Source organism: Meriones unguiculatus, chromosome 10 (assembly GCF_030254825.1).
Source record: "Meriones unguiculatus strain TT.TT164.6M chromosome 10, Bangor_MerUng_6.1, whole genome shotgun sequence".
Classification (NCBI taxonomy): Eukaryota; Metazoa; Chordata; class Mammalia; order Rodentia; family Muridae; genus Meriones; species Meriones unguiculatus.
The window spans coordinates 36,660,288-36,687,955 of NC_083358.1; the positions used below are offsets into that span (position 1 = coordinate 36,660,288).

General features: G+C 39.8%; 1 protein-coding gene across 2 annotated transcripts in view; it reads left to right on the forward strand.

Annotated features, from left to right (window-relative positions):
- Nucleotides 1–27,093, forward strand: part of Rpgrip1l (RPGRIP1 like) — a 100,562-nt gene extending 73,469 nt beyond the window's left edge. For both annotated transcript variants that reach the window (XM_060392227.1, XM_060392228.1), the window contains 4 exons: nt 11,051–11,234; nt 18,689–18,773; nt 22,373–22,506; nt 24,216–27,093. In XM_060392227.1, the coding sequence (XP_060248210.1) occupies nt 11,051–11,234; nt 18,689–18,773; nt 22,373–22,506; nt 24,216–24,328 (516 nt within the window). In that variant the 3' untranslated portion in view covers nt 24,329–27,093. The remainder of the gene's footprint in view (nt 1–11,050; nt 11,235–18,688; nt 18,774–22,372; nt 22,507–24,215) is intronic.
- The last annotated feature ends 575 nt before the right edge of the window (nt 27,094–27,668 follow it).

Sequence of the window (27,668 nt, forward strand, 5' to 3'; positions counted from 1 at the left end):
CTGCAAGAGTAGCAAGAAAACATTGAGCTGTCTAGGCTCCTATTCTTTTTTCCCCCCTTTTTTATTTTATTTTATTTTTTTACAATTTTTTTCATTATATGTCCCAATTGAAGCTCCTTCCCTCAATTCCTCCCAGGCCCCACCTTCTATTCTATTCCCTTCTATTCCCTTCCCTAGGCCACTAAAAGGAGGAGTTCTCCTCTGCCATCTGCCCATAGCTTATCAAGTCTTATCAGGACTGCCTGGATGCTCTTCCTCTGTGGCCTGATAAGGCCATATCAACATGGGCAAGTGATCAAAGAGCAGGCAATCAAATTTATGATAGAGGCAGCCCCTACTCCCCTTACTCAGGACATACATGGAGACTGAGCTATTTATGGGCTACATCTGAGCAGGGGGTCTAGGTCCTCTCCATGCATAGTCATTGGTTGCTGCATCAGTCTCTGCAGGGACCCCTGAGATTTTTTAGTTTTGTTTGTCTCCTTGTGGGACTCCTGTACCCTCTTTGTCCTTCTATCTCCGCCCCCACCCCCGACCCTCATTCTTCTATAAGACTCGCTGCACTCTGCCCCAAGTTTGGCTGTGACTCCGAGCATCTGCTTCAAACCCCTGTTAGGTGGAACCCTTCAGGGGACCCTCTCTAGTAGGCTCCTGTCCTGTTCCCTCTCTCCCACTGCTTCTGGTATCTATCCTGTTTGCCATTCTGAATGAGATTTAAGCATCCTCCCTTTGGTCTTCCTTGTTGTTTAGCTTCTTTAGGTCTGTAGGGGGCTAGAGAGATGGCTCAGTGGTTAAGAGCACTGTCCAGAGGTCCTGAGTTCAATTCCCAGCAACTACATCATGGCTCATAGGCTCCTATTCTGTGTTCTTGTCCTAGTGTGTGGTCTTGGAATACACTTTAAAAGGTAGATTCAACAGAAAGAGTAGTTTAGAAATAAAGTAGTTTAAAAGTTACTAGGTAGCCCCACCCTATAGTTATCCCTTCTTCACAGACTTTTAAAACTGCTTCCATTTATAATGTTGCAGTTAGTACTAGAAAGAGTGTCCTAGATAAATCTCACTTATGCCAATTCCACTGTGGATTTGAATTCTCTAGTATCACTGTGTAAGCAGTTTAAGATCACTTTGTTTCTTTCTTTCTTATTTTCTTTCTTTTTTTTTTTTTGTTTGTTTAATGTTAACAGATCCTGACAGCTCATAGTTATTTCTTAGAATGTTGATCCTTAAAGGGAATCTAACAGATTTCCCAGGACTTGGACAAATTTCTTCTCTTTCCTTCATGTCTGTGATCTATAATTAATCATAGATTACTTCATTTTGTTTCATTTCATTTACAACATTTATGAGCTTCACTTTGTCAGTATGAAATGCTTGTCCCCTCCTTTCCTTGCCAAAGTGGTATAATTAGTGTTAGCATCTTCTTTAACAGGCTACATAAAGTTTAGTGGCGGGATTAAATCAAGTCATTAACATAATGTGCTACCCAATTGGCCCCTATCTCTCTTCGTTTCCCGGACATCAAAGTGGCACAGAGTGCGAGTGTAATTGGGCCTTGCTGGCCTGTCAGATTCCGTCAGCCTGATGGCTGCTGCTTTTGCTAAAAAGCTTCTAGGCATGATAATTAATGGGGGTGGGGAACGGAAGTCTGGGAAATGTAAAACTTTGGACATTTCTCTATGAATATTTTATTAATTTGAATAATCATAAGTTAACAGTATCAATTTGATGTATAATACATCGATTAAAAGCCTTGTTTCAGAGCCTCAAAATAGATGTCAAAACTGAGAGCTTGTACTTGCTATGGCATTGAAAAATTAATCCTTTTGCATCATTGTCAAGTTTATCACTTAAAGAATGTGTCTGCTTTCTGCGAAAAAAACATGGCCATCAGCTCATGGGTGTGGTGATGGCTGTTCTTAGTTGTCTAGTTGACTACATGTAGAATCAACTGAAACCCAAGTGGCTGGGTTCACTTATGAGAGAGTTGAAGTGGGAATACCAATTTTAATCCAGATCTTTTGAGGTGGGAAGATCTACCTTTAGTCTGGGCCACATCTTCTGGCGGCAGCCTATATAGAGGGTAAAGAAGAAAGATTGTTCTCTTTTGTTCTCTGCTGACTCACTGTAAAGTCCATCCCTTCCCTGGCATTAGAGCCTACCTCTTCAGAATTCTAGTGATTAGTAAAGATCACCTGAGACATCTAGCCTCACAGACTAACCAGCTACAGATTCTTGGACTTTCCATTGATAGACAGCCATTGTTGCACTAGTTGGACCACAGCCTGTAAGCCATTCTAGGAAACGACATTTCTCTATAGAGAGATTTGTTGTCAGTTCTGTTCCTCTAAAGAACAATGACTAATGCAGGTGTGTTAAATGTGTACACAGTTAAGAATAGCAAATTGCAGGCTGAGAGAGTAGGCTTTTGTGCGCAGGGTGCCTGTATCACCTGCTTTGTTTCTAGTAATGGTAGGGCGGTTCTGCAGTAGCAGCCGCCATCATTTGGACTAACATCCAGTCCACCTGGAGCACCGTCACTGCACAGTGAGCTGCCTCCAGCTGCTACAGGGACGATGGCCAGCAAACACACTTCAAAACTTCAAAGGTCAGATGAAAACAGCAGTTCTCCAGATCTAGAATTCACCTATGGAATAATCATCAAATCACTTCGGAATCTAATATGATATCCTACCATTGGGTAGTTCGCCACTCTCATTGTTTTAGATGTAGAAACTTAAGCTAGCAGGCAGGTTTTTAAGTATAGTTAATATGAAACTAGAACTTTGAGTTGTTTTGCTGATAACAATTTCTTTTTAAAACATTTTTGTTTTTTAACTTAATCTCTAATATGCTAAGCATCTTTCCATAGATATATACTCTATTTTAATATGTGCATAATATTCCATAATGCAGCTGTTCCACATTATTTAAATAAGCTTTTTGTGAATATTTTTGGCTAATACAAACTCTTTTAGTTAAAATTAACATTTTCATACATGTGTGAAAAGTCATGATTTGCCTGCACTTAGCTACACTGCTCACCAGCTTATTGTCAGTGTCCTCTACAAGAGGAAGCTGAGTGGTTTTCAAACGAGACCGTGTAATATGCATTGCCAAAAGTACTTGCTGTCTGACCCTATAGGAAAAATTGTCAGCTCTCCAGTTATTGGATGGAATGTGCTGGTTCTGTAGGAGACCATAGATTAGGCTGAGCATCTACACTGGGTTAGGAAGACCAAATCAGCATAAACCAAATCACAGTAACTGAGCTCTGTTTAGTCCTACAGGGCAATAGAGTCAGTTAATCAAACTGTAACCAATTGGCTGGTTAAAGAGGTTATAGCCAGTTGTTATTTTCTGCATTTCCCATGTGTTTTGGTAGCTGCTGTCTGATCACATGGCTGCCTAGCATTCTTAGAGCCTTCTTTGTTTCTGGAGCTACCCAGCAAATCAGTTGGCTCTTGTTTGTTCCAGTAAACTCTACTAGATATACTGTCCAAGATTGTTTAAAAGATAAAACAAAAGCTGTTATGTGGCTTTTAATTTATACTACACTGTTCTAATCATGACACAGATTACCTTTGCAGAAAAAAAAATAATTTGTTAACTAAGTCTGTATTAAAATGTCATGTGACTAAGACAAATTTAATGTGCTCATTCTAGAAGCTTCTCTCTAAGTGGCAGAAGGGTCAGCAGGTATAAGATGAGTTGAGGGGAGGGTTTAAGCCAGTGTTTCTTGAAAAAGGGTAAACCTCAAACCAGCAGCAGCTTTGATCATCTGACAGTTTGTAAGAGGGACAAACCCTTGAGCCCTACCCAAGACAGATGTATCAGAGGTTTTAAGATGGGCCCCCAGACCTCTGTTGTAGCGTGTAATTCTGGGGTCCTAAGAATTAGGACAGCTCTAAGAAAAGCAGTACTCCAAGACCCTGGCCTCTACCCACATCAGTTCAACCAGGCTTCTGGCTAAGAGCCACTGAGATCCCTGTTGGGGGTGCTGGAACAGATGCAGCTGTGTCAGTCACCTGGAGCTGAGGAGGTTTTTTAAGATATTTCTTCTACTTGCCTCCATAGTAAACCACATGGATGATAGAATAAGCTTTGGGTGTCCATCCTTATAGGACATGAAAATTCTAATATGTTTTAGGACATGTGCTAACAAGCCTCTCTGATTTGCTAACCATTACAGATATGGTAGTCTTCATGGGGTAGAGGAACATGAGAACAACATTTTAAAAATAAGTATTCTCAGTCACCTCTAATACCACTTTAACCCCATCACTAAAGTTTTCATGTTTACGTTTGTTCGCTGTGGTGCATGTTGGCAGGACGCGTTAGAGAAATGAGGTTATCCACTAATGAAACCTGCCTTGGCCTCGCTGTGTTTATAAAGACATTATCTTGGCACTGTGAGTTCTGGAGACACACCAGCTCCCTCTGTCTTCTTATTTCTCCCAAATAACTACCATCTTCAAGAAAGCAAAACTTTTCAAAGCTTGTATGAAGATGAGTTTGGAGGGAAGAGGGAGAGACCCTGGGAGTCGAATTCAGAGCCTTGTGCTGTAGTCTAACACTGAGCAACATCCTTAACACTGATTGTATGCAACATCTCATTAGGTAACCCAGACTGGCCTGGAGCACAGTCTTCCTCTCAGCCTCCCACGTGCTGGCATTAAGGCATGTATCACCATGCCTCCCAAAGTAGATCGTTCCTGCTACCCAGGCACATTAGGGCCTGGTCTGAAGTCAAGAGGGCTTCTTTGAATCTTTGGCATGGCTCTTCCTGTGCTCAGCCTAAAAGAAGGAAGAAGACCCCTCTAGTCAGTATGTACTCCAGCCTCCTTACACATGCCTCTGGCACCATCAGTAGTGACTTTGAACTTAGCATCTCAGTTAAGCTCTCCAATGGACACAGATCATCACCTTCTATTTCTGTTGTGTTTCTATTGCTTTGTGACAAAGAACCCAAGTCCTGAGTATTATATCTTCTACAGGGAGTCATTGTGGGGTTTTACACACTTAGTACATTAGTTTGCTTCCCTGTTGCTATGATAAAATACCATGATCAAAAGCACCTTTGAAAGAAAGGAGTTTATTTTGTTACAGCTTACAGCCCATCGTGAAGGGAGGCCACAGCTTCAGGAGCTTGAAGCAAATCTCACAGGGGAACACTACTTGCTGGTTTTCTTCCTTGGCTTGCTTAGCTGCCTTTCCTATATAGCCTAGACCCATCTGTCTAGGGATAAACAAATGTGAGCTGAGCCCTTCTGTGTGAATTAGCAATCAAGAAAATGCCCCACAGGACAGTCTGATGAAGGCAGCAAACCAGCTATGTTTTAGTTTGTGTCAACCTGACAAAAACTAGCACTAAGGGGGGAAAAAGGATTCTATTATATTACATATGTAATAGAAGTGAACAAGAGTTAATATGATCTGACTAAGATAAGCAAATCTCAAAAGCGTAATACTGGATGAAAAAACTGTGAAACGACTAGGAGTGTATACTCCCACCAATGGAAAAACCTGAGAATAGAAAAGAATGTCTTATGTTGTTTATGGACACATATAGACAATATGATTATATGCTTTGGAATGGTACAGCCATTTCAGAACAGTGGCTCCTCTAGAGAGCAGGAAAGACAGGGAAGAACTTGGCATTTGGGGGATTTGCCTTAATTAATATTAGTGTTAAACTCATTTCTTCAGCAAAAGGGTTGATTAATACATAGCAAAGTATAGCATCTTTTTAAGACTAGGTATTTATAGAGCCAAATTATTTTCTGACCTTTTCTGATGTTTTCATGTTTTTTAATTGAAAAATTAAATGTGAAGCTGACAAGATGGCTTATTGGGTAAAGTCACCACTGCCAAGACTGACTACCTGAGTTCAATCCTTAGGACCCACAAGCTAGAGGAGACAAAGGTTCCCTTACATTGTCATCCATGGCACACACACACAATAAATGTAATTTTAAAAATTAAATACATAAAAATGAAATGCTATCTCATTGTAGAAACTGAGATTAAAATTAAACACATCCGTAATGTCAGCATTGTTAGGTACAAATCTTATTGGCCAAGACAAGTTGCAAAGCATTATCATGAGTCATTCTCAGAGAAAGCCATGATACTGTGTGTAGGGGCTGTCAGGTTAGATTACTTTTTTTTTTTCCATTTTTGAACATGGAATTTTTTTTTACATAATTTTATTTTTCTCATTAGTTACATTTTGTTAATTCTGTATCCCAGCTGTATCCCTCATTCCCTCCCCAATCCCACCCTCCCTCCCTCATCTCCTCCCTGCCCCTTTCCAAGTCCATTAATAGGGGAGGACCTCCTCCCCTTTCATATGACTCACTTTTGTCAGGTATTTTCCGGACTGGCTGCAAAGTCCTCCTCTGTGGCCTAACAGTACTGCTCCTCCGTTGGGAGGTGGGGAGGTCAAAGAGCCAGTCATTGAGTTCATGTTAGAAATAGTCCTTGTTCCCCTTACTATGGGAAACCAATTGATTACTGAGCTATCACGGGTCACATCCGAGCAGAGGTTCTAGGTTTTATCCTCTCATGGACTTTGGTTGAGTGTCCATCTCAGAAAAGACCCTGTGCCCAGATACGTTTGGTCCTTGTGGAGCTCCTATCCTTTCCACATCAAACTCCCCTTATTTCATATGATTCCCTGCACTCTGCCGAAGGTTTGGTTTTTTAAAAAACAAATGGTCAAGCGACAGAGTGCCCATCTAGCATATGCAAGATGCTAGGTTCAATCCCCAGCACTAGAGACAAAAAGCCAAACCAACTCTCTACTGTGTCGGATGAAGAATCAAGTGGCCTGTTGTGAGATCAAACGTGGACATTTTCAGCCTGCTAACAGCAACCTAAATAGCACTAAAGAGATGTGGCTGTATGTAAACTAGCATCAGTCAGGGGCAGTCGTGGAACAGAGCCAGATCATGAGAGCTCGGATTCATTTTTCTCTATGAGTAATACATGCTTTCACCACATTTCCAGATCATTCTGTCACATAATGTATAATGTCCACCTATACTGACAACTCAAAATAAGTCTTATGCAGTTCTTATTTAAGTTACCGTTCACCTCAGTCACAACTTACAGATGTTCTTCTTAAATGCTGACGTCGACATCTCACTAACTAGGAAGGCTGATAGGGCAACTGCTGAACAAGACAATGATGGAAAGCATCAACTTAACCTAGTACCGAAGGTCCACACTGATAAAGAGGAAACAGCAGGAACAGCTCAAGCCCATACCATCTGGCCACTGCCCTGTATCTGGTAATGCAGTGCAGGGGTGTCACCAGTCCTTCACTTGTCTCAACTCTGTGTGTGTGTGTGTGTGTGTGTGTGTGTGTGTGTGTGTGTGTGTGTGTGTTTGAGACAGACTCTCCCTTATGTGCCCTGGGCTAACCTCAAACCCATGTTGATTCTCCTGTCTTAGCTCCTAAGTGCTAGGGCCATCCCAGCTTCATCCATTGTCCTCCCAATCATTATATTATTACTCCTAAATCTCTTAATTAAAACATCATTTTATTGTGACAGATTTCAAACAGACAAAAATGTTAAAGTAATACTCTCCTGCCACCCAGATTCAGTGCAGTAACATTTCAAATAGTTTTCCCACTTAAAATTCAGAGCAATAAAAGTTTTTACAGTAGTTAAAAATCACCTATTTCCTAAACTATCACAAAAAAAGAAAAATATTTTCCAAATGAGAAAACCCTAGAAGCAGCTGTTTCACACAGTTCTGGAAGTATAATAGGTATTCGGCCATATAAAGGATATTCACTCCCCTGTTTTCCACTGAATGTTTATTGTGAGCCTGCTGTATGCCAGGTACTGGTAAGGATGTTGAACAGCAAATGGGCAAGCTCTGTGCAGGAGGGAGTGCAGAGGGCCAAGAAGCCGTGAGGGCTGGGGGAGAAAGCAGCCAGCAGTTGCTTAGAGGTCAGCACAAAATGTATAGTCCACAATGACTGGATTTTGTCCTATGAAAAACATTATTCAGACAGAATAAACTACAGATGCAAAAACAAACAACATACCCAGCATACCATGGACTGAGCGAATGACTAAAGTATGGGTAGTAGAAAGCTCTTCGAGCAAACTAAAAGGTGATACTGATTGACGTTGGGACTAAAGGTAAGAGACTAGAGATCGGGCTGCCTAGTGTCTTACATGTGTCTTTTGTGGCCGTGAGAACAGATCTACTTCCTGGGTACACACAGCAGTGGTCCCAGCTGTCACTAAACTTGTTGAATCAGTCTCTTTTCCATTGCTAACAAGGTATCTATTACAGTAACCCTTCTGGTTTCTCCTCCATTCTGCCAAATTACTATTTTTCAATAACTAAAACTCGGTATGAAAAGTTAGCCCCAATAAGAATATAAAGACATTTCTTAGATACTAAATGAGAAAGGGACCGTGGCTGTAAAATGTCTGAAATACCAAATGTTTGCAATAGTCCAGCAAAGCACTGAAATAGGGATTCAAATGAACAGAAATGGTGAGCTATACAGTATAGCTGGATGGAGTGGGAAGAGATGCAAACAGCAAGACTCCAGATGTTTTAGCTATAGGTGACAACAGTCAAACACAACACTGTTGGCTGAAGCAGGAAATGCCAGAGGATGAATGGGATGAGGGAGGATAGAGAAGATTGATTTCTGACATGGACAGCCACAAAGCTGCTGGGCCTCTTCATCTCCAGATCATGCTACATGCACTAATTGAACTTTAGGCTTGCATGTAGCAAAGTAAATAAAGTGCTCAAAATAAATTTCCTAGTACTATTAATGACAATTATAATGCTTGAAAAAATGCCTTCTTCAAAACTTGCTTTCAGGCATAGGTGACTTGGTGACTTGACATTCAGTCCTTTAGAGATCTACTGCAAATTAAATGCATGCAACATCAAATGAACAAAATCATCATGGCTTACATTCTCAGTGTTGGGCAGGAAAATTAGAATATTGGGGTGGGAGAAGTCACCAAAATCACAAAACTGAAGCAGAAAGAAAAATAGACAAATATGTTTAAATGCACCCCCACTTTGTTGTTATCTTTGGAGAGTCCCATGTCATTCTGACAGCTCAAAGTAGTTCATAAAATCATGCAAGCTTCTTCTTGGGAATCATATAGTTAATATATTGTTAATAAAATAACATCTTAAATTAGAATTTTCTGCTGTCTTAAAATTCATTTGTGTCTTCATTACATGTGTCATAAATTATTTTAAACTCTGATCTTCGCAAGCTATAATTAAGTGTATGCTTCTTCCTTACAGCTGTTTCCTTCCTTCTTTTGTGTTGGAGCAGAAATGTTTTGTAACATACTCTTGCCATACAATTCTAAGATGCTTATATTTCTGTTTACTTTCGCATTGCGCTTTCCTTGTGCCACCATTATAAAATATATGTGTGCAGTTCCTACAACCACAGTACAATTTAAGGAAAAAATATCATTTAAGTTTTTTTTTTTAACCATGTAGTCTTCACCAGTCAGAGAGGGGTTTTTCTGAACTGAGAATAGACAATAGCGCCAACTTCATTTTTTATGCACGTGAACAGAGAGGGCTTGGGGTTATTAGTTGAAACCGAGTAACCTTTCCAGGCTTTCATCTCTTTCTTTTCAAATTTGAATATGAAAAGCATATTCAAGTCAAAGACCATCACTTTAATGACATTTGGCAGTCATTTGATTTATTAGGTTTTAGAAAAAATTTTCCTTTAAATATTTCATCATACTATGCTAATCCTAGTAATATTGCCAGCTGCAGCCTTGTACCTGTATTAGTGCAGACAGAATGGTGTGGAATTTTCTCTGTCATCCTAGTAAAATTTCCATGAATCTACTGAATAATAAAATAACCTTATTGAAATATTCAGATTTCAGTTTTTAGTTAAAGTGTCTTAGAATGCATAATAAAAGAAAATGTCTTTTGAAAGAAGCAGGTAAAATTACTTCATCAAATATTGACAGGGTTTGACAGCAATGGAAATGGTTCTTTGTGGAGATATTCTTACACAAGATACTTAATTTTTTTTAATTTGCTTAATTATATACTCTGGTATGTCTACATTTTCTCTATGATAGATTTAAATGCTGGTACACACCTAACAGTGAATTCCTACAACGAGATCACAAAACAAGTTATTTTTATGCTGTTCTAAATATTATTTAAAGTTTATATGATTGAAAGTAGCATGACTCTGATAGTAAAGAAGAATTTTAACAATAAACAAATTTTAAATTGGGAGAAGCCAATTTAAGACTATATTGTAGTATGATAAAATATTGAAGTCATAGTTGTCAATTGAAGTCATTCCTCAAAGAATGTTTTGAAATCTCATGTTAATGTCTGTGGATTCAAGAAGAAAATCAAACAAATATCATTTTAATTCTTCATTCTATAAATGTGAAATGGAAAATAAATTGCAAGAAATTATAAACTTAGCTCTAAAAATGTGTTTCTTTTGTTTGAAATGTGTTACTGAATGAAGTAAATTATGGTAGAAATGTGAGAATGAGCTGTAGTTTCTGCTCCAGTTGTTATAGATAGATATATCCATATATATTACCATAATAGTGCTAACGTGTTCAACAGGGTTTGGTCGCCGCATAATTGAGCATTCCCAGGTACTACAGATTCAATAAAGCAGTGATAAACATGTACTTCATTACTTAGTTGAAACAAGGCCAACTGATACTAGTCATTCTGGAAGCCATCGGAGATGAAGACCTCATAATCTTCACTCCTCATAGACTACCAGTGGGGTATTTATAGCCTCGAATGTAAATCAGGAGACGATTGCCATGACACTGTTAACTTCAAACCCTGGGGCATTAGAATCTCATTCTCTCTGTGTCGTGAATAATCTATCGTGTGGAATGTACAGTAGTGTACACTGAATTCTAGAAAGAAAAAAAAAACCATTGGCTGTGACATTTTATTTTAAACTAATAGTGGAATAGAATAAATGATATTTGTTTTTGCTTGATGTTTTTGTTGTTTTTTGGTTTTACTCTTTAAACAGCCATCAGAGGAAATTCGGATTGAGATCATAGCTCTGAGCCTTAATGATTCTCGCATAACCAGGGATGACACTATCCAGAGGCTGTTCATTGAGTGCCGATTCTACAGTCTTCCCGCAGAAGAGACTCCTGTGTCACTGCCCAAACCCAAGAATGGGCAGTGGGTATACTATAACTATACCAATGGTATGTGTGGTTTATTTGTAATATACATCTTTATATTGGTTTCTCTTTTCTGTGAAGGAAGCTAAGGTAAGAGCAGAGTTTAATTCTCTGATGTTCACATGAATTCATAGCAGTCTTGTCAGACTAGATTAATAAAGCCAGCACTTTAGCATAAAAATTAAGAAAATTACTTAGAAGGCATTGTAAAATTAAGAGAAAACACAGACAATGAGAAAGTGGTGTCTAGCTGCTCATGGTATCTACAGGAAATGCCACGTAAGTCTACTTTTGACTGTTAATTGAAAAACATGACATTTTAAAAGAGGGTAATGTGCTGGGGTTTTTCTTGGTTATAGCATTCAGATCATGTGGTGCCCTGATCGTGGCCTGCCCTGATGGTCATTGCCATCACATAAGTGTTTCTGCCTAATGGAGTGATGCATAAGTTCTTACATTGCAGCAAGCAGGTTTTCCTTTCAGGGTTTGGTCTGTCAGTTGACATGTGTAGTGGAAGTTTTTGGCTTCTTTAAAAACTCAGTTATATTATGTAAATATGTTTTTGTTTTAATCCCAAGTGTGTGGTATGGTATTGCCTTAGTTTGTCCACAGCAGATAATAGCCTTGTACAGGGGTGTAGTCTTTGCCAGCTGCAGGTAGTTTAATTCTGAGGACTCAGAGGATGTAAATATGAGATCCCAGAGAGAGAAGGCAGCTTGGAGGAGACAGGTGGAGGAGGAAGAAAGCTGCTTATTCGTTCTGCTGGTGCCACTTGCTGTTTGCCATTTGCTGGACTATTAGATATCCTGCCCCAAAAAGAACCCAACCCAGCTGGAAGAAGTAAAGAGGTCTATGTCCCCTTTCCCTTTTAACCTTCTTTCTCTCCTATCTAGGTTTGGGGTGGTGAAAGGGAGGTAGAGTTTAAAAAACAATGCCTACAGACATGTACATCCATTAGGCCAACACAGACCCAGTAAACACCCTGAGAATGCTTAGATCAATCTGTGCTCAGGAGTTTTAGTATTACATGCTCAACAATGTAGAATCAGAAGGAAAACAAAGATCATATCAAGCTACCTTCATCAAAAGTTGAAACATCTTAGCACATTCTCGGGAGCCCATGAGAAATCATGAAGATAGGTATGCCTAGATTTTATGAGGCAGGCCATCTCATCCTGGTTGGATACTGTCTTAGTTACTTTTCTGTTGCTGCGAAGAGACACAATAATGAAGCCAACACGTAGAATAAAGAGTTTAAAAGGGGCTTACAGCTTCAGAGGGTTAGTCCATGACCATCATGGGGAACAATGGCAACAAACAGTCCTCACTAAGAGATTACATACTGAGATAGCAAAAATGAAGCAGAGAAGGAGCCAACTGGAATGGCATGGACCTATGAAACCTCAGCTCACTCCCAATGACACACCCTCCAACAAAGCCACACCGCCTAATCACCAACTGGGGACCAAGCATTGAAACATATGTGCCTCTGAAGGCCATTGTCATTCAAACCAACACAGGGACTAAGAATGATGATGATGTTTTGAGACAAGGTCTCTCTGTGTAGCCCTGTCCTGGAACTGCCTGTATATCCAAAGAAAATTTCTTATCCAAAAGAAAATGTGATTTCTAAGATCCCTTCCAGCTCAAACTCTGTAACAACTGATGGCTTGAGATATTGTATGAGGCTTGAGAAATTGCGTAAGAAGAAACATTTTCAAAAGTATTTTCTCAAGCTTCCTAAAGATATTCAATTGTACAGTACCAGGAGGAAAAAAAAAACCAAATCAAAATAGTAATAAAGGAGATGTTCAGTTAATTTTAATGGGGATACCCCAAGGGAAGACAGAGACTTTGGTTTTCTATAAAGGTCAGCAGCAGGGTGTTTGGCTAGACTGGCAACAAGTAGTTCTTAAGAGTTGCTTGTATACTGAGAAATGTGGCCGTGTAACAAAGCAGTTGCTTCCATTTGCCTAGAAAGTGGTATCAAGTCCTTCTTTAGATCAAACCTACGAGACATGCTAAAGCCTCCTAGTTTTTGTACATACGAGTTGTAGAGGTCTGTTTGGGACCGTGTTGACAGGTTGCTTTATTCCTTCTTTTATTGCAAGGCATCTGCTGTCTGATTGGTGATTTAACCATTGCTTATGTTCCTAAGGAATTAGCCATTTGATGGAAAACAAAAACCCCTTAAAGGAATTCAGTAGCAATATTTATTATACTTCACTTTCTGTTCTAGTCTATTGAGTTTTGACTAATTTTAACACTGAGCAGGGGAAGGAATGCACTCAGCAGTTATCAACTTGGGTTTCATGGGAAAAACTGAAGTCCCATATCATCAGCAAATTTGAGGAATAATCACCCATCTTGTTAGCATTTGTTTATTTTTCATTTCAGTAGGATAGTGGGAATATTTATTCTTTAATCATTATGTCTCTATCACTGCTACAAGAGAGACTTACTTGACTCTTTGGAAAATAGACAACTATTATTTAAAGTAACTATTGTACTGATTTACCATTCACTTGTTACTTAGAGAAAGTCGATATAACACAGCTTTACACCCTCCAAATCTCACTGAATGTTAATGAAGGTCATTGTATTTCCAAATTGGCTTTTGAAATACAATGGAAGATTTGAGGCACAATTGGGAAACACTCTCTTGTGGGAACACTTTACCCATAGAGAGGTTCACTGAATGCAGCTCTGACTTCACATTGCATTGTCATCTGAATCACATAAAAGGAGCTTGAATGTCAAGGCCTAAATTAGGTACATAAGATGACTGGAATAAACTAGCAATCCCCAGGATTATTCATAATCAAATTCGATCTTTATGAAGAGGTGTTAATGCCAGTTCCATCTGCATACAAGAATGTATCATCTTAGGGCTACTGTTACTGAAAAAAAAAAAAACTGAACTTACTTGATAGACACTGGTAGCAAGAATAAAATATTTGCATTTTATTGGGCTTGAAAATTTTACTCAGAGAATGCTGAGTAAAGAAAATAGTTTTGGGGGGAAAGATTAATGGTAGGCCTAAAGAATGTTGTCTGGACTGAATAAAGCTTTCTGGGGAATTGACAGTAGGAAGAAGAAAGATTAATGAAATCGGCTGAGGATTTTATGAGACTTGTGAAGATCTGGACTCTTGGTCTCTGAGGATTGAGCAGTCTATCTTTTGGAACAATTAAAGTTTAATTCAGAAAATGAAAAGGATGTAGAACATCAGATTTTGTTACTAATAAGAAGAGAAATTTGGCAAAGATAAAGATTACAGGAGTGATAATATTTTAATATAAAAGTTATCAAAGATTCAGGGTTAACAACCTTCTATAATTAATCCATCTGCATTTCTTCTTGCATTTGATATTGATAGAGAATATACAGATTTCTCCAGCCTACCAAAGCAAAGGATGTTTTTACTGTATTTTTTAATTGACACAATAATTATAAATGTTCGAGTGCAGATATAGTCAGTGCTAGAGTATTTGTCTAACAAGTATGAGACCTGAAGTTTAAACCTGAACCCCAAAAGATAATAGTAAAAATAATAGCTATACATCTTTACAGGGCAACCACATGCTGTTTCAATACATACTCGGTGTTCAAGTAAGACTAAGCCTGTCTGGGATTGCTAACATCTTTTTTTTTTTTTTTTGTGGGGGGGATATTCCTAATCCTTTCCTCTTTGAAATAGTCTTTCTTTACAGTGTAGTAGCACACTAGAACCTACTTCTCTCATCTACTATGACCTGGGACACATTGCTCAAGCTTACCTATTCCTCTCACTTCTCACCCAGCTTCTGGAAACCATTGTTCTATTCTCAACCTCTCTGAGATCGACTTCTCTAGATAACACGTGTGCTAGCCTACATTACTGACTGAACATAATGCTCTCCAGGCCCAATCCCATTTGTGTTGTCACAACTAACAGAACTTCAGTCTTTCTGTGACTGAAGGGTATGTGCCCTTATGAAGTTTATGTCAAAACTTAGCAAGTTCTAGACAAATGTGATTTCTCATAGGAATGGGAGTTAAACACTAAGTATTTGGGGGAATCAGTTTACTTTATAGAATCTGCCATAATTACTTTGTTGCTGTTGTTGTTATTGTTGTTTTGTTTGTAAAGACAGTGTTTCTCTAGCCTTGGTGTCCTGCAACTCACTCTGTAGACCAAGCTAGCCTTGAACTCATAGAGATCTACCGACCTTTGCCTCCCAAATGGTAGGATTAAAGGTATGCACCATCACCACCCCGCTACCATAATTATTTTTTAAAGGACAAATTTAAGTTTTAAGTTATTTTTTTAAATACCCATTCTAGAATCCTATGTGAATCTTGGTGTTCATAGGATCATAGGGTCATATGTCATAGTCATAGGTGGCTGGAGTGTCCCTCTTTACCACAGCATTCAGCACAGAGTATTCAGTACATCCTGATCTCATTTAAAATTTGGTGAAAGAATGTTGATCTGAGATTCTTGGTGTATGGTGCCCTGACTGGCGCCTATAGCAGCGAGAGGAAACAAATATTATAACATGTTTCCACTTGCTGCTATAGATGTCAGTCAGGGCACCACACACTAAGAATCTATAATAGCAGATTCTTAGACTATATTACAGACATCTTTAATCTGAAACGAAACTCCAAGGATTTAGTACAGGAATCTGCATTTTACCAAGCCATCCAAGTAGTTTGGACATGTGTTAAATGCTGAGAACCCTAAGCTCAACTCAGAAGCCCAGTCTAGGCCATGTTTGTACAAACAGGCACTATTCCAAGTTGATACGCTTTTCTAAAACTAAACTTACTGGTTAGGAACTAGAATTTTATTTTCAAACAAATTTTTAAGAAGTCAACCAAAATATTTAATTCAACTTTATGGATCTAATCAATATCACTTTATGGAAGAACAAGAACATGGGTGGCTGGCCCAGCTCAGCCACCTTTCACCACTCCAGCTGGGCCAGCAAAATGCCATGAAAAGATTAGCTGCAGGGGAAGAGGGCACAGTCACACTAGGGAGCTCTAGGAGACTGAGCACAGGCTGCGGCTGGCTCTGCTCTGACAGTTCTAGCCTTTTCTGGTCTGCTGAGCTATGTGTAAAACAGATCCACCTCACCCTTAACCCTGTGGTCCAGTGCTGTGCCTAGTGCAGAGCCATCAGTAAGTGCTGCACGGTGGCGTGCTGCAGAAACATAGTTGGCAGTTGTTTAGGTTTTGAAGGTTAAATGTGGAACTGCCACGTATCTCACCAGTTCTACTCTGTGTAAATAGCAGAAAGAATCAAAATCAAGGACACAAGCACATAGCGAACTACAATGTGTTCGCTGCTCCTCACACCTAGTGCAAGAAGCAACCCACAAGTCCCTCATGGGATGACTGGCAAAACATTTTATGTGCATATAGTGGAATATAACTCAGCATTGTGTATGATACATGCTGCAGCAAAGATGAGCCTTGGAAATCTCACTGCTAAGAGAAATCAGCAAGAGCTAAAGGAAAGGTGTATGCCTCTACTTAGAGGAGGCTGGCTGACACAGAAAGTGAACTAATGGTTGCCAAGTGTGGAGAAAGGGAGTAAAAAGTTACTGATTAGTAGGCAGAGTTTCATTTGGGATGAGAGGAGGATTCTAGAGATGAACAGTAGTGACAGTGTTTACCATGTCCACACTTAATGTCAATGGACATGTGATCTAAAGTGGTTAAAATGCAACATGTTAATTATATGTATGTTACCAGAGCAATTGAAATGTTATCAAAACTAACCTAAGTTTAATTGAAAGCCCTCTTTATTTGACTTTGAGTGCTGGAGCTGGAAATTTGGAGGCTTTTAATACAAAGGAAGTATTTTTTATTTATTTATCAAAGATTTAAATTATTATTTGATGAGGATAACAGAGTTCATGTCATGATACATGTCAATCTGAAAAGCTAATCACTGTTTCTGCCTCAGTTTTGTTTAGTTTTTTCAACTTAAGTGTGAGTGAGAACAAGAGTGCGGGCATCAGTGTGCCACAGCACCTGTGTGCAGGTTGAAGAGCAGCCCATGGGAGTTGTTCTCTCCTTACCCCGTTGTTTCAGGGGTTGCTCTTAGATCCCAGGCCTGTGTGGCAAGTGCTCTGTCCACTGAGTCATCACACAACCTACCTACCTTGTTCTTCTTGAGTTACCTTTATTATCTTCAAGTGTCATAAAGCAATATGGCCTAAAAAGCCTTAGGATTAGGAAGTAGAAGAATATGTGATAAATCACATTTTGTATTCACAAAAAAATCAGTTTAGCTTAATATACTGATACCCTCTAAAAATTAGGTACTGACCCTCTCGTGAAAATTTCTCTGTTAAGATGATTTTCTGGCAATGATAAAGAAAACACTCAGAACCATTTGTGTTAGTCTCTGTAAATGTTAGTACTATAAAGAACCCCACACAGTATGGCTGGCATCTTGTAAGGACAGTGGCCTTAATTCTCCAGAGCTGGGTAACTTGGCTACTGTACCTATATTGAGTCCTCCTCCTCCTGAGCCACTAAGTCACCTCTATCCAGGTATCTTTTCTCTCACTCCCTATGCCTAGCTCCTACCCTTTGGTTAATATTTGCTTAGGGAGACAAGCAGTTGAATGAGTCAATATCATGGAATGTGCTAATGGCATGGTCATTTGGAACTGAACTGAAACTGTCCTCGGAAACATTTTCCGTGAAATGTGTTTGTTCCCAGTGGAACCTGAAGGAGCATGAGCTGCAAAGTCATCACAGTTCCTGTGTGTGCTTCTGATCATGTCTGAGTTGAGATCTGGCCTCAACAGAGCCCTTACTCAGACTATCTTCTGCTGAGAAGACAGGGCTCCAGGTGCCAACTCTGTGTACAGTCTGTCTGCACTGCCATCCACCAGGTGGCACTTCGGACTGTTATTTCATCTGTTCTAGGCACATCGCTGAATGCGAGGACCAAAACAGTCTCCATCCACCAAAAAGCCTCCGTCCCTTGCTTCACCATGCACTGCCATGGCAGCCTTGAATCTCCTCACCTGCACACTAGATGCTTCTGTTATTGCCTGTGGTGGCAGGAGAGGAGGCTTAAATTACTGGGCTGTCAGGGAGGACAAGCATGCTGCCAGACGATATCATTATCACTTGCTTCTCAGGTGAAAGAAAATGCTGTAAATCCCTCAAATACAACGCAATAAAGACCACGGTTTTTCTGTTAGGTCTGCCAGAGCCATTAGCAGGCAGTGACGGCGATGAGGCTCTCTGAGCTGTTGCATGTATCCTTTCTGACAGTGTGCACACAAACCTGCTGGTGTCATGACACTAGATCACATGATCGTTCAGATTGGATTCTGATTTCCCAGGCACACAGCAAGGTGGATGATGTATGTAAAAACAGTATTCGCAGAGCGCAGGGTGGTGCCAGTGGAGGGTAGGTCTGTGTGACTTCCTTGTGTAGACTTGTGTTTTTCTCTTACTATAGTGATCTTCCTGGATAAGGAAAACAACCCAGCAGAGAGAGACATCTTAAAAGCCGTACTGCAAAGGCAAGAACTGCCTCACAGAAGGTACTTACAGCAACCTTACCTATGTCAATCTCTGTCCTCTTTGCTTCTGTAATGTTGAAGCTCCTCCTTGCACTTTTGTTACCTCCAGAGAAGTGTGAAAATGAAAAGATACAGGGGTAGCTCAGTGGTAGAATGCTTAGAGCATGAGCAAGATACTAGGTTTGATTCCAAGCACTAAAGAAAAAAAGAAACAGAAAAAGCTACAGTAACTGCAGTAACTCCTACACTCCACATTGTGTTTGTTTTCGTGTCCAGGTGTCCCTCACAGACACAAACGTTCCTGTAATTGTTTCCACAAAAGCCTAGTGCAGACCGCATGTGGGAAATGCTTATCTAGTGAATAATCACCCGCCACTCACCTCCCTGTGCTGAAGAAGAGGAGGGTGCCCTTTCCCTCAGCCAAATCCAGGGAAAGCTAAGGAACGTTCTCTCCTGTTCTTAACACCCAGAGGTACTTCTCAAAGAAGCTTCTAGTCTGAGAAGTCTGTTACTCAGATGGCAGCCACAGCTAAGGTCACCATTCTTCCTTGACATGACAAGAGTAGTAGACAACTCAGTGAATTGCTTATAGGACTTCCGCAGGCTCTCTCACCTGCATGTGGAAGTACACCATTGCTACTTAAATACAATGAAAGAAAACTTTAAAAATTACTAATTTGGGTCTGGAGAGGCAGCTTGGTGGTTAAGAGCTGGGGCTGTTCTTTAAGAAGATTTAGGTTTGGTTCCTAGCACCACCTGACAGCTCACAACCATCTACATTATTCCCAGGAATCTGCTGCTCTCTTCTAGCCTCCATGCACATAGGGCACAGTCATACATTCAGGTGAACACTCATACAAATAAAATAAAAATAAATGAGCAAAAATAAATGAAAAGTGTTTTTTCATTGTTAATTTGAGGTCATAGTTTTGACTCTGATTCAAGTTTCTTTTTGATTTATTTTTCTCTACCAAATGTTCTACTGAGCAAATAAGGAAGAAAAACTATGATGACAAGTAAAAGAATAAACTAATCACATGCTGTGATACTCCGGCGTATAAAAATTATACAAACACTGGGCATGGTGGTGCTCCCAGCACTTGGGAGCGTGTGGATCTCTGTTAGAGGCTAGTCCAGTCTACCTAACAAGTTACAGGCCAGCCAAAGCTACATAATGAAGACCTTAAAAAGAGAAAGAAAAGAAATTGAACAAGTTAAATGCTAAAAGAGAACATCACAATGAAATCCAATCTGAGAAAGTGACATTTTAACTGATTTGTGAAGGATGAAGAGACTCAGTCAAGTCCTAAGAGCCTGAGACATATGGTTCTAAGCTGAGGGAATCCCAGGTGGGAAGGATGATGCAGAGGGCATTCTGGGATAGATGGGAGGGCTAGCAAGGCTGGATCAGAAGTAGAGGTTGCAGGAAGGCATAGCTGGGGAACACAAGATATTTGCACACACATGCCCTTAGTTTTTAAATTCATCTAATGAGATTTCCTCTGTTTGAGTTTTAACTTTCTAGTTCTTTCATTGGTTTTTATTTATTTATTTTTAATGATGGTAATGGAAACCAGGTCCTTACCTTTGTCCATGTGAGGCAGGAGTTTTAACATTGATCTACACCTTAGATCTGTGAATTTTATTTGACCTCTTCATTTTGTTCTCTATAGAATTTAAAGCCAGGAATATTGCATTTTCATGTTCCTAGGCCTATTCATAGAACTTAAGGTTGTTGTTTTTTTATCTCAGAATTTATGTATACTAAATGAAGGTAATAGCCTACCTTTATAATATGATGCAGCTGTGATCTCAAAATCTGAGATTAAAGTATGTCAAGTGTTAAGGCACCTAATGTACCTGAAAACAGTCCATTTCTCTATGCCCTGGAGAGCCTTTTTCTTCTTGGTGTGTCCCATGCTGTAGGATGCCCTCCATTGGCACTGTTAGAAGGCTAGTGTGTCATTCAACAAGCAATGGTGGTCACATCTTTTTAATTTCTCCTTTCCAAACTGCATTCATTCTAGGACAGCTTTTTGTTGTTGTTGTTGATGATAGTGAGTGTTTTACTTGCATGTTTTTCTGTGCACGATGTGTGTGCTGTGCCTGCAGAGGTCAGAAAAGGGCATTGGATACCCTGGAATGAAGTCTCAGACACTTTTGAGCTGCCATGTGGGTACTAGGACTGGAATACAAGTCCTATGCAAGACAACCACTGCTCCACCTCTCTGGTGCCATCAACAGTCATTTTTGTTTAATTGAGTAAAGAAATCAGTAGATAAGTTGGGAATCTGTTTAACAGCCTTTTTTTTTTTATTCCACTTTATTCCGCCCACTGTGACCGGGCTCTGGTTACCTGTATTATCTCATCTGATCTTCACCAGAGCCCTCTCTATTCTTAAGTATAATTGTCCTTATTGCACAGATAAGGCAGAAACAGAGACCAGGGAGACTGTGATTACTCCAACATCACACAGTTATATAAGCATGGCAGTCAGACTGTAAACTAAGAACAAATGCCCAAACCAACCATCTGAACCCATTCATCCTGTGTATAATGGAAAATACTCAGATTGAATGGCATCCATGTTCTATGATTTCTGTGTGGACAGGTGTTAACTTCGATTTATACTTAAGAGGTCTCTATTTTCTGATTCCTTCAATTCTATTCCTAGCTGAAAATGAGGCTTGGAATGAAACGCTGAATATTACCTTTAGCAAGTTGATTAGAGACGTTGTCATGTTTATCTATCAGCATTTGGAAAGGATCTTGTTTGTGTTTTTCAAGTCATGATTTCTCAGGGGCTTCAGTTTTTCTGTTTCTTGTTTTGTTTCTGATTTGGGATAGATATGTTTCACAGAATTTAAAATGGTAAGGTTTACAAATATCCATGGTTTAAGCTATGCTGCCAAGACATATCAAAAGAATACTTAACTGTAAATTCCTGTCATTTGGTCAATCCAAGTGTGTTTGGCCTCAGCACAAGCCACAAATTCAAATCAGTTCCATCAGAGCCCTGCAATTATGTGTCTAAAAGTAAAGTAGAACTTGGATGCTGTGGTTGTACATTAAAAGGTCGCTGAAGCAATATGAATATCTGAGACAGCCGTTCGGCAGAGCTTAGCCTTTCTCTGTGGGCATTTGGATCGCTCCCAGGCAGCGCAACCTCTGCATTTTGTAGGACAACACATACAGTGGGGTGAATTGCTTGCTACCAAGCCCAGAGTTGTATACTCCTGGGGGCAGGGGTGGGGAAACATGTTCCTCTCTAAAAAATGCTGACTGTACAGTCTACCGTGGCCTTTGTGTGCTTCATCCTTTTCATCTTAAAAGTAGAAGTTTCAAAATATCAGATATGGTGTAATAACATGGACACTGGGTCCTTCCCTTTTCCTGGTCATTTTCTCCCATTCTGGAGATATTTACCATTCATGCTTTGGCGATTAGTGTTCATTGGAGGGCTGGATGAGCTCCAAGTTAACCAAGTTCAGGTAAGATTTTTGCCTAAGGTAATTTCCTCTCTGTTGACATCCTTGAAAACATCACCGTTTCACACTCAGTTATAAAGCCCGTGTGGGATGTCCTCCATGGTAGTGACCTCTGTCCTGTGCCGTCTTAGTGTGCGCTTCACCGTGGTCAGCGACCCTCCTGAGGACGAGCAGGACCTGGAGTGTGAGGACATTGGCATTGCTCATGTTGACCTCACTGACGTGTTTCAGAAAGGAAGAGACCTCATTGAACAGGATATTGATGGTAAGAGTGCGAGCTGTCTGCACAGCTACCAGCTGCTTGCTCTTTATTCACACCTCTTTGTCTGGGGAGACGAGGACAGAAATCTAACCGTCATACCTTGGCAGAAGGCTAAAACATGCTGCCACTGAAAATCTGTCCCGGCATTCTCCCCTTTCCTGCCCCACCCTCCTGTGGCTGATAGAAAAGTTTAAATAATTGATCTTCACAGGAATTAACTAATGCATTTCTTAGTGTTGGAGTAAAACACTTGGCCTTACAATTGTTATTCTAAACCATGGCAGCATCTTTTTAAGACTTCTCTAGTTGGGGCTACAGCCAAAGGGTTCCTTTTGACCCCTCTTCTCACTTTAGGATTCTGACAGTTAGGGTGTTCCTCACAAAACTGCATCCTAGATCTTTACCTTGCTAGGTGTGAGTCAGAGCAGTACCTCATTCCTTATTCTGCTCTTTCATCACACATGCAGAAGGAATTGTACTTTATGAACCATAACCATGGAAGGCCCTGGCCACACACAATCAGACGAAAACTCACACTGATTCCACTTCAGACTGGCTAAGTTAGCAGAGCCCTCTCAAGGACTTTGTGCTGGCTTGTTGCTGTACCTGTTGAAGCCACAGTCAAATCACTTTATGAGCACCTCCTAAGGCCCTGCAGTGCTGTGGCAGCTATATGGAACTGCCTGTTCTGGACACATGGTAGGTTCTCGGAAGTTCAGATGGAGCCAAGTGATTGCCCAAGTTAGATCAAATAAAGAACTGGGAGCATGTTTGGAAGCAGGCATAAAGTGCACAACTCACTTGGTGGCAGCTAGTCACACTTTGACACAGAGCAAAAGATGAGAGGATTAAAATGTTCCTCTCAGCTTAGTAAAGACTCCAGAACTGAGAGTGTGACAGAAATCAGTAAACTCAATCTCTGTAGTCAGCGCTACTTAGTGAGCCACCTTCTCCTGCGAGGCCACAGGGGTCACGCTCGGCCGACACCCACCTATTAGGGACACATTAAGAAGCCAGTCAGATGACCAGGCACTCTTCCCAGTGCATTTTAATAACTTGTTCTGTGTCATGTACCACTACTGGGAACATAGTTGTAGTTCATCTGTTGAGGAGTCTGAGGCTGGAAGAACACTTGCTCCATCCCCCATCATTAAACTTCAAAGAAAAAACAAAAATCTACAAGACCCATAAGCACTGTCAAACTTACAAACTAGAATTCTGGTCTTGGGTGCCTAGCACATGTCCTTCCTCAGCTGATGGGGTCTGGAGGTCTGACCTAACATTACACCAGGCAGCATTCAAAGAAGCCTCAAGACTTAAATAGTAATAGTTCTCTCTCAAGAAGTGAACCTCTGACCCTCAGAGCCAGTTCACAGAGATCTTAAGGTTCGTGGGTTCACCATTTTGCTTTTCTAATTGCACATGAACCCAATTTTAAATGAAGTGTTGTCTTAAGGATCTAGGTGACCAATCCTAATGCTGATTGCATCATACCTTTGCAGTGGTTTTGAGGTCTGAATTGTTATTCACACAGCATGTTAGAGAAGAATTTTGGCCATGTGTGAATAGCCATACCCTTTCACATGGTAAGCTTCAAGGTCAAATATAATACATGTGGCACTCTCACACAACTTTGTTCATCTCAAGGCTGTGTGAACTAGTCTAGCAAAGAAAACTGCTGTCACTGACCTTTGCTGCTGCCTTCTCTTCAGTTCTTGATGCCCGAGCAGATGGTGGCAGCGTTGGCAAGCTGAAGGTTACCGTGGAAGCACTTCATGCCCTACAGTCTGTCTACGAGCAATACAGAGAGGACTTGGAGGCTTAAAAGAAACTGTTCCAGAGGCATCCTATTTCTGAGAAAATGCTCACATGAAAGCTCCAAGATGAGATTTTGAGTAATCACTCTGGTGTATATAATCTATAATTCATGGGAGCTGGGAGGGAGCGCCTGGGTTTAGGCTTGAATGTTCAAGTTTTGTATAGTTTTTGTTTGTTTATTTTTCTATCCCCTCCTCTCCATGACTGCCACCCCTTAGGACTTCAGTGCTCCTAAGTGGGCTACCTTCTCAATAATTTATATCAACATGATAGCATGAAACATCTATTTGCATTTGCAACATTTTCTTATGAAGAACTGGGAGTAGTCCCATTTTTATTTTTCATAACTAAAAGCCTAAAATCTTAGGAAACCAATGAAAAAGAAATACTTTTTATGTTATCCCTAATCGTCCCACTAAATGGAAAGCCTCTGATTAGCCTCATTAAGACTTCTATACTGTGAAGATTTTATTAGAAGCAATATATGAAAATTACTTGGATTAATGTGTTAATCTTCCTCTTTAAAATGCTAATATCCACTTTATGCACATTAAAACTCTGTATGCATTTTCTTTGATGCATGCAGTTTCTATCAATTAAGTATAAAGAAGGAGACTTGGCACCAACTTATTAAATTACTCTTAGGTTTTGTTTGTTTTGTTTTGTTTCATAAACATTGTAGTAGTTCCAGGTTTTATGATATTAGCATGTTTGTAGTGCTGATACGGGGTCCGGGAATATATTTAAAAAGATACATACTTGCATGAAAAGCACACCTTATAAACTAAAGTTATTACATAGAAAAAGTTAAAAGTATGGCTCAAATTCTAAAATGCTTCGTTACACATGAAATGAGACCCCTTTTTTTTTTATCATTTTTTAAACTTACATCAAGCTTATACAATGCTGGGGTATATCTGGATATCCAGACCCTCAAAAAGCAGCTCCAAAAGTTAATTTCTAGCTTTTACTCAGTCTTGCTGAAGGGTTTAATTGATATTTTTAATGGAGCTGTGAATCAGTGCTGCAAAGGAATTGTCTCTGGGGGTCTGAGATATAATGCATTTCATTTTTTAATTTACTTTTTTATTTGTCATTTTCTTCAAAGGATTTTTATAGGCTGTGGGTTTTCACTGTTTGCAAACAGGCTATTCCTTCTTAAGCATATGTAAAGTATTCAGGGAGATAAGTAATTTATTAAAATCTACCTAATTTGCCGTGCTATATTAAATCTCTGCTTCAGTGATCACAGACCATTTCATTTAGAGAATTAGGCATTCCCTCTTTGTGTGATTAAAGCTCTGGAAAATGAGTTCTTTGCTCCTATTTGTGAACATTCAAAGCCTGCTAATGGCAGGAAGATGGAATAGATTATGAGACAATTCATTACAGTTCATCGGGGGAAAAGCAGCTATAATGCAAAAATGCAAGTATGAATATCAGCGTACAGTTGAACCATCTGTGCTCTAACGGCTTCGGTGATGGCTCCTCCTTGGGAGGCTTTGAAATGACATTCGTACGATATTAATTTGTTGGCGCACTTTTTGGGACCAGTAGAGTATGAGCTGACCACAGAATTCTATAAATTCTGTCTGTACCATTGGGCACCCCTGTCCTCAGACCTGCCATCTCAAAAAGGAATCTCGCTCTCATCAAACTCTGGAAATCTTCATAACAACTCATTCCTCTGGAACCTTCTGTTGACCACAAACATCTGCAGACAAAACCTCTCCAATCCTAGTAAACAACCACATGTTTGTTGTCACTTTAGCTGGCTCTGAGCTCATCTTTTGGCCTCCCTTTCTAGCTTTCTTTGGCTTTCTGCAGCTACAGTGTCATTAAGGCCCATAATATTCCCTACAGTGATTTAAAACAGCCAGATTATACCCTAGGATTAGCTGAGTGGTTTTTGAGACATTTATTGTGGTATGCTCCTAGGAGGCATGCATTATTGTTTTAAAATGTTATATCCAAAACTAAATAATGCTTTCTGCAGGGAGAAAAATGAAATGGTGCTGACTTCTTAGCATCTTTAAGTGGAGACAGGGAAGTGTTAGTCTGAAAATGTCTACAAGCGAGTCAGCTGTATAGAATCTATACCTCAAGCAAGATTGGGGATTTATCCAGGCTTCTCTTACATTTGTATTTACTGGCTTTAAAATTCTCAACCACAGACTCCTGCAGATGTTGCCAATACTCACCTCACATGTGATGGTGACTAAAGGGAGAAGTCGAGTGCGTGCCCTCATGTGAAGTCTTCTGGCATCTTTGTCTAGTCATGTGCTAACCGGAGTTCACTGAAAAGTTCACCTCCCCTTGGAAGAAAGTGTTGTGGTCTCTGTGAGCCAGGCCTGCTCTGTTGAAAATGGTTGGGATGTGAGGGCTACCAGGCACACAGACACAGCAGTGGAGGAAGCCATGCAGCTCTCAGGAACTGCACAGAACACTCAGCACTCTGGGAGCTGTAATGCTTTTAGTTTGAAAATAAAAATAGAGATGTGATGTGGCGTGTGGGAGAGTGTATTATACATGGTTTTTTTGCCTACTGTAGTAGAATGTCAAATTCCTAGCCACTGTCATGAGAAGCAGTTGACAAAAATAAGTTTTATGGTTTACAGTGTGGTTTACGTAGAGAACATTTCTCTTCACTCTCGGTTTCAACATGTTTTCTCAATTATCATGGTTTGTTGCCATTTAACTTAAATTAGTTTTTTTTTTAAGAATAAATAGAGACTATGTTTAATCAAATAAAGAAAAGCCACATTGAAATTCTGCTGTTCCTGCCATTCATTTGTTACCACAAAACACAAATAATTTCTATGTGTCATGAAGAAGTGTGGGCTGAGACGTGGTCATGTGACTTGGGAGGCTCTGCGTGCACCAATGTTCCCACAACAAAACATAAATTATTTTAGTAATCTGACATCAAGAGCTGCGACAATGAAAACCAGTTCTTACACATGTTCTAACAAGAATCTGATTAACATTTTTGTGGATATGGAAAATAACTTTTTTTAGTCAAGCTGGCACTGTTGCTGAATTTAGAATGATTTCCTTATGTACAAAATAGCAAAATGTGAATCATGTCTGTGAACAAATATGAGAATAAAATGTGATCTTTGTGTAACAGAAAACACCAAGAAAGGGCTTTGAGTTATAAAATGATCAAGTGATAGACACTATTGGGATGATCCTAACAGTAAGATTGCATTTTAGTAAGTCACCCATGCCTTAAGGCCCCAACTACCCTAACAACAAAGAGACTAAAACCATGATTTATTATAATTGGACACCACGCCTAATTAAATTTGTGAGTAGGAGCAAACAGTTTTACATCCCTTTTGTTC